The 8,213-nt window shown below is 40.8% G+C and overlaps 1 protein-coding gene across 1 annotated transcript; it reads left to right on the forward strand.

Annotated features, from left to right (window-relative positions):
* Positions 1-4,262: 4,262 nt before the first annotated feature.
* LOC140344948 (14-3-3 protein zeta-like) lies at positions 4,263-7,526 on the forward strand. Its single transcript, XM_072432136.1, has 3 exons — positions 4,263-4,457; positions 4,569-4,664; positions 6,548-7,526. The coding sequence occupies exons 1-3, from the start codon at positions 4,347-4,349 to the stop codon at positions 6,608-6,610; spliced, it is 270 nt and encodes an 89-aa protein (XP_072288237.1). The 5' UTR covers positions 4,263-4,346; the 3' UTR covers positions 6,611-7,526.
* The last annotated feature ends 687 nt before the right edge of the window (positions 7,527-8,213 follow it).

Genomic DNA, 8,213 nt, shown 5'->3' on the forward strand with positions numbered 1-8,213 from the left:
AACTATACAAAGTCAATTCAAGCTATGATAATGAGGTGCTAAGAGGAACTAACCAGCTCTGCAGTGAAATCTAAAGAATTACAACAGTGCAGTCTTCTGAACACAAACATTACTTCCTCAAAACCAAAGCTGAAGAATTCCTGGGGATTGTCATGCTTGTGGGTGTTTTGTTGAAAAACATGCTTTGTAAGCTGGTAAAATGTGAGGCTTTCATTATTTAAACATTCCTCATATATGTGTCTGTGCTGCCATCAGTTGGTGTGCTATATCTTGTCAGAGATCTGCCGTTTTAGGACATCTGGCCCGGTCTAATTTCCCAGATATACCATACTTCTTTCTGTCCCTGAGGATTTCCAGTGGACAGCGCTGTATAGGCCCGCTGTATTCCATTGGGAAGATGTAGAAGCAGCAAGAGCCTTTCAGTTTGGCTTCAGTTCTCTTTTTAAGAAAGGACATAGGAGCGGAGATCAAAGTTACAGGGAGATAAGAGCATTTTCTCCTTTCACTGTCCAGTATCTACAACAGGTGAATTTTTCCTAAGGAAGAGAACCACTTGAACAGTGGCCACTGCAACAGGAGTCCTCAAAAAAAGATTTCCCCTCTAGTCCTGATTTGATGACATCCTAAATTATTACAATTTCCTCTATTTATAATAATAATGACTTTAGAACAAAAAGCGTGCATCTCTCCAGCATTGACACAGGCAGCAATGAAAACCTGACAGTGGTTCTATCCCTTCCATTCTCAAAAACAAAAAGTTTTGACTTAAGATGCACTTTAATTGCTATTAGTTTTTTTTGTTTTTTGCTACACTGTACTTTTTTTTTCCCCTAGGCCAGCTAGCTTGCGAAAAAATGTGAGGGCGGCAATGATTATAGTGGAATGTCACTGGTGGGAGCCGTGATGGTTGTGGCCAGAACAGCCCTATGCTAAGCACATTTATGTATTATAATGATTATGTTATAGACACAATAGCAGTAAAAATGCCACCCAATTGGTCATGGCCTGGGTAGCCTTGTAAGATATCTGGCTCTGGATATGAGCTTTCATTGTGGTCCTAGAGAGGATCATGAAGATTAGTGACTGATGAATGAGGCCTGTACACACAATGTGGTTTTGTTCAATAGGGAGGAGAGAGAGGTAGAAGAACCAGGGTGGATTCACTAGGGTGGATTGATGAACTGCATCATGGGTCTGCTGTACATGTCAGATTTTTGTTGTGCTCATCTTGGCTGACAATGACTTGACATGTATACACAGTAGAGGAAGGGGCAACAATAGCCAATCCAACACTGCAACATGCACATGTGCATGCAATCAGGACAGAGCAGAATGTATACCCAAGGTTCAGTCAGCAAGTTGCGGCTGTGACACCATTCTATTCCTTAGCCCTAACAAAAAAGTGGTGTCACTCTACTGTGCTCAGATGTATAAATCACAACATCATCTGTAACACAGTATGATAAATAGTTCAAGTAAATATTAATAGTGCCTGGATTTCAGCATTATCACTTCCACAGCGAGTACGAAGATCTGCAGCCAGCTGACGACAGTTCCTAATTATAACGGTGTCCCCGCAATGATGGACAAGCATTTAGTTATTTTGGTGCGGTGACGTACAATAGGAAGAGGCCTCCATCATGTGTAGTTTGTCCCTTCCATCCAATGACCTTGCCGAGGATTGGAGCCTCCACACTTCAAGTTAGCCTGGACTTACAAGCAGATGTCGTGGATATTAGAGATAAGCTTGTGGATAATCGCTGCATGAGCGCAGGCCGACACAGCCCGGCCACATCATTTCCCTTTTTTTATTTCCTCTGTCAGGCACTGGAGAAGTTTCCATGTTGTCTTCTCATAGGCGGCCATTGTTTCTGGATGACATCTGATGATTTGCATGTACGCTGCTTTGCCTTTGTGCATGACGGTGACGTGCTGGAAACTTGTGCCGGACAGAAAACCTATTGTGGACGCTCAGCAAGCATTAAGGACTTCAAAGTTAAAGGAAACATTCAACCCCAACTGAACCTGAAGAACCTTCAACCCAATTAAAAGGAGGAACTCCAGGAAGATGTATAATAATGGGGTACTTAATGCAATTATATATCATTACTTGTGTTTCAGAAATGCAAATGTGACCTTGGCAAAACTCAGGAGGAAGCAGAAGCAGCAGCTGTACTGCATTGCAAGGAGCATGCTGATAGCAAGAGAGAGAGACAGAGGGAAGAGCTCAGCAGTCAGCTGCTTCTCCTTCACTATCCAATTACAGGCTGGGGGAGGGACAAGACCTGCAATTGCTGCTTTTCTGTAGCATTGAAAACCAGGTGTCCTCCCATAGGACAGGGCTGTAGGGCTGAGCTTTTTTTTCTTTTCACTGCACTTGAGAGAATTTGGGGCCCTCTGAAAAAATCAAACTGTCCATCAGTGGGTTATAATTATAAAAATAAATTATTGTAGAGAAATGAACTTTGAGGCTGTTTTATAATTGTAAAATGAAATTATAATATTCAACCACCCGTTCTGATCTGCATTTCAAACTTCATTCGTTTGATGTATTTTATGCAGATTGTATTGAAAGAATTATTTTTTTTGTTTTTTTCTATAAACCTGCATTTTTTTTTTTCCGTTTTTTCCTGACACAACCTTATGCTTTCCCCAATTGAATAACGTAGATTTCTGCCTGAACTTTAGCTAGAGTGTCATCACAATCTTTTCGATTTAGTACTTCATCTTTAAACTTTGAGTTTAGCAGACACAATACATAGTTTAAAACTTAATCAGATGTCGAGTTGTTCGCCAGTAACCCCTAAAGCAAGCTGTAGAAATAAGTTAACCTTGGCGATAAAGCATATTATAGACCCAGAAGATACTATGTATGTACCTGTGTACGCTCCAGCCAAAGCACACCTATAGGTAGCCCTAATGCAAATTTTGAGTATGCTGGTCTACCGCTGCGGAGGTGGTGACAGTTGGGCAATGATTACATTTCGTGTAAATTACCTGTGGCTGATGTCGCTGTAGTGCAGTGAACTAAAAATGGCAGATCACCAACAGCCTAACAAAAGGATAAGGTGTGCTGCTGTGAAAAAGCAGCTAGTCTGTGTATTGTATTAGTTTTGTAGTGAATAGTAAATTATTATTTTTTTCCACATGATATATGTCATGCAATCAGATGGTCAGGTTATCATACAGTTAAGCCTTCTGAGATAAATATATGTATTCTTCTACTATTAGTAGAAATACTTGCAGAGTCTGCTCTTACTAGCATGCATATTTACACATTGAAAATGTATTCTGGCATGCGTTTTCATGTACTATACATAATGTGATCTCTTGCAGCTCATATGTGGTACGTGCGATTTGTAGCATTTTCCCATTTATTCCTGTGGAAAAATGCTCCAGTGAGCAGCGCACAACATTTTCTTGAAGCACATTGCATTTCTGCTTAGTGGCAATATTTGTACCAGATAATGTGGATGGGTAGTGGAAGCCACAGAAATGGAAAAGGAACCATATAGAGACCACAGCCAGGACAAATTGCACAGCTAGCATTGTTTACCATCCTGTAGGTTACTGATTAGCAAACCTAGTTGTAATTGAGGCATGCAGACAATTTAACACTGGTCAACAAATTTAGTGAGGTGATAACCACAGCTTGTCAACTTTAACCAATGCTATGTACACTTGGAGGCAGATGTTTACCTTGTAAACACCGAGGCTCACCTACTTCTGGGCTCTTGCATAGAAATCTTCTTAGGGAGGCGATGTGGGATGGAAATCACTTCCTCCTTCACAAAGTAGGAAAGTCTTGACTTGTCCATTAGTAAAACCCATCTGCATAAGGGCCATTTCAGACGGATGGTAAGCAATCTGGCGTGGTATCAACTGCTGTCCCAACTCCTATTCAAGTGATTCGGAGAGGTTGGACTTTATAATTTTAGTTATTGTTAAGATGATTGTTAAGATGATCAACATACCAGCTAGACTGGAGCTCAAGGAGGGCATATTTGCTAAACAAATGCATTCCTTTAGGAATATTGTTTCTGTGTATTGTCACATATCAGAAATGTATTCCTGCAGACTGTAAGTTACTATAAGGTCCACTGAGACACATATGGGCCATCTGTAATATACACCCTATTGCCAATCAGATTCTTTGTGCATGATGACCAGATTGCTATGCCATCTGTGTATAAATTTGACATCTGTAAGCAACCTTTCTACTATAATAACACTGTATTGAAAGACTGCTTGGACACATGACTGAAATCTAATTCTTTACACTTGTGATTGCAGCAATCGTGGAGCAGTCTCAGCAGGCATACCAGGATGCTTTCGACATCAGCAAGATGGAGATGCAACCAACACATCCCATAAGGCTGGGCCTGGCTTTGAACTTCTCAGTCTTCTATTATGAGATCCTGAACTCCCCGGAAAAGGCGTGCTCTCTGGCAAAAACCGTAAGTTCCTAACCAGATCGTTATGTTTCATGTGTATGAGGCATTTTATTGGTTTGAGGCATTTCAATGGTTTGTGGATTTACCAACACTTTTTTTTTTTTTTTTTTTAAGGCCTTTGACGAAGCTATTGCCGAACTCGACACCCTGAGCGAAGAATCATACAAAGACAGCACATTAATAATGCAATTACTGAGAGACAATTTGACAGTAAGTGTGCATTAAATTGTTCAGAAATGATAGATCTCATTTGTGGTGGGAGAGTGAAACAAGCTTTGTTGAACATAAGTCACTGTACCATGTGTGGTCATCATGCCATATATCAGGCATTTCCATTTATTTCTCCAGACTTTCAAAATTCCCTGAGGCTGTTGGGTGCTGCCATATTGGGTGTGATATTGTCATTCTTAGCAGACCTGGAGCTGTCTCTCAAGTGAGACTAATAGTATTGTCTTTTCCTCCTGCCCCAGCAGTTTATGTACAATCCCAGAAAAAAGAATTGTGATGTGAAAAAAGTAGTGGGCCATGGAATTGACTCTTTCAGGAGTAGTTAAATTTACTTTCAGATCATTTTATCATTATTTTCACGGGGTGATCTTGCTAGAAACACACACTTGCCAAAACTATTTATGAAAAAAACAGCATTGTTGGCTCAGGATAAGCATACAAGCATGCGCCTAACTTAGAGGGGGAATTGGGAAGCATGTAACTAATAGGAATACTGTAAGTTATCAGCTAGAAAGTAGGAATATACATATATAGTATGGGTAAGTGATAGCTAGTGAACAGTGATCAGTTACACTTCGAAATCCACAACTTCTTGTTTAAGCTAGCTTTCAGCTATTAAAATGCATGTTTTGTTTTGGATATTACAGTGTTTGGAAAAGTACAAATACTGTCTGTCTTCTGATTGCAGATATTACCTGCAGTACTACCTGCTGGTGAAATCTGGTCTTGCAGCAACCTAAATTTGCCCTTAAAATCTTTTCCATGAGATTATATCAGTTGCAGGGAAAGACTGTACCAAGGGTCTGGCAGCTTGAATTTTCCTTCACTTCCTGTCTGGTAAAATCATGGTCACCAGAACAGAGGGTGAGGGTAATCTGAGCTATAAGTATCAGATATAGCTAAAAGTGCCCGAGAGAGACTAGGCCATTTCAGGGGTGGGCGGGAGTACATTAGGCTGGACTCTGAGTCCCGCCGCAATGGCTTTCTCCCAACACCAGGGAACACCCTGAAGTGAAATTCCTCTTCTCCATATGCATTGCAGGGGAGAGGGATTTCCCTTCAGGGAGCCTTCCCTATTTACCGCGCCGGCAGAATATCAACACCAGCACATAGGCTAGCAACAGCAAGCAGGCAGCACCGGAGCTCCAGTAGTTCCTAAGGCCCCCTGGCTGATCCTGCTGAAGCCGTAGGTTGCTGGCCGGCATTAGACCAGATCGGCCCAGGTGCCATTAATAGGGAACGAACCACTGGCTAGGCCGGATCTGCCCTAAAGGCCGGAGTTTGCCGACCCCTGCCCTAATAAAATCAACATAGCATGGGTGCAGTGCTAGAAAACAGGAAGGGATTTGACTGGTAGAAGAGTTCTATTCCAATAAACCTGTGGGTCGCTGCATTCCAGGCCTGTTAGGGGAGAAATGTGTGGGCCACCATTGCTGCGTTCCTAAAAATGCTAACTGCAAAGCTGTCTCTGGCTTAAGGATTTGTCATGGCCCCAGTAAAAGCGAGTCAGTAACCCTCATTTGAGCCAGGGGTTGAGCATGGCAGCCAGGGATTTAGTATTTTGAGAAGGATATTTGTCATATGCAAGTTATTAGTGCAGCTTTTGATTAAAATATCCAGCAAAGTGTATAAATGAACATGAAGTGATATGTCCAATGTCAGGATCTCAATAGACAGGTGAGGCCTTGATGCTTGGAGGCAGAAGGTGGTCTGGGCTTAATTTCAACCCAAAGGGAAGTCAAGGCCCTGGATTTGCATTTTCCTCTAATATTGTTTTGAATACACAGTTTGACAGATGTGACAGGTTCACTAGAATTATGTACGGTATGCAAATCTGCTGAACTTTCCCTTTTCTTTCCTTCCAGTTGTGGACATCAGACACTCAAGGAGACGAAGGTGAAGCAGGAGATTGCCCCGGAGAGAATTAATCAGCCTTCCTTTTCTGTCTGCCTCATTCTAAAATTTCCACAATAGACCATTGTCATCCTTACTGTCCCACATAGGTTTATTTTTTTTTTTTTTTTGTTTACAATTATGAAAGGTTTATGTTACTTCTATTTGGATTTCTATATTTCCCATGTGGTTTTGTGTTAAATAGGGAGTAGGGCCAGTTAACATTTTGGGGAGTCATTTTTTTTCCCAGCCTCATAATGTGACCAGTATGGGGAATATGGAATTTTTATACAGGTTTTAAATGTTTGGCACAGTACTTCTGGTACATCGTAGGTTACCACAGGGCCCAATGTTGAAGAAAATTCCCGTGTTTACTCAAGGTGACCAACTTGTGTATCGTAACTGCAAAAATAAGGGGGGCCATTTGGTTGGTGCTGTGGGCCTTTAGCACAGCCATACGTATCCATTGAGTGATTCCTGTGATAGCCAATCAAAGTCACGAGTGCAAAACGGTTCACATTCCATTCTCCTCACGGTTTAGCTAACGTTTGCTTTTGTTTGTTGCTATTCTCCATTTTATTTGTATTTAAATTGTTTAAAACAACCTAAGATCAAAAAAGAGAGAAAAGTACTTGATACATTAAAGTTGCATAAATGCTTGGTATCCATTATGTCACCATATATCAAGCACAGCAGAAAAAAAAGAAAACCCATATATTTAACTTTTAGTTTTATTTTTTGTTTTTGATACTTGCCTAACATGCATGTGGCTGTAAAAATACAATACAATATAGTTAGCAGGGGGAAATAACTTGAGATGATGGCTAGCTTTGTTTAATGTCTTACAAAAAATTTTCATGAACAATCCAAGCATAATTGTTAAAGAACATGTGTAATAAGTTGATGTAAGTGGAATAAAAGTTTTATGAATGGACTTTTCAACTACTAAAACTGTGGTTATAAATGTATATGTTGTTTGTTTTTACTGAATCTGGCGGGTTAAGAGCTTTGTGTGTGTGAATCAAGGTGACAACGTCATGATTGGCCCAACGTACCCAGGCCACCTTTATAATTGTGTTGCCATGCCCTGCTAGACTGGTTGGCAAGATTACTCACAAATACTCATTGTTCTTACTGGGGAAAGCATGTTAAAGCTGACCTCCAGACAGTTATTGGGCAATGATTAGCAAACCTGTTTAATCATTAATCCATCATTAAATTTATCTTTAAAAGAAAACCATGCAAGTTCCTGAATTTGACCTGGTATCGGCCTCTGTAGTGCATATATTGCAGGGCTAGAGTGTGAGAAAAATGGTAAAAGAAACCAATCAGTACCAATATGAAGCACTGACTGAGAAGAGTAGCTTCTCTTTTAATTACCAGTCAAAGACTGGGGAAGGTCCATGGTCATCAGACTATGGACAACCCAGAAATTTTTTTTTTAAGCTGAGTGAGAAGAAATTGTAGGCGAGTGACAGCCCCTGTGTTGTGACCCAACTTATGAGTAACAACCCAAAAACAGCCCGGTGGTTGCTGAAAAGTGCCCTATGCTGCACCTAGTTTAAAGGGGTTGGGGAGAACACTAGTGACAGGAAAAATGCGGACTGACTACTCCGGATTGAAGTAGAAAGCTGGATT

This window comes from Pyxicephalus adspersus, unplaced genomic scaffold, assembly GCF_032062135.1.
Source record: "Pyxicephalus adspersus unplaced genomic scaffold, UCB_Pads_2.0 Sca236, whole genome shotgun sequence".
Classification (NCBI taxonomy): Eukaryota; Metazoa; Chordata; class Amphibia; order Anura; family Pyxicephalidae; genus Pyxicephalus; species Pyxicephalus adspersus.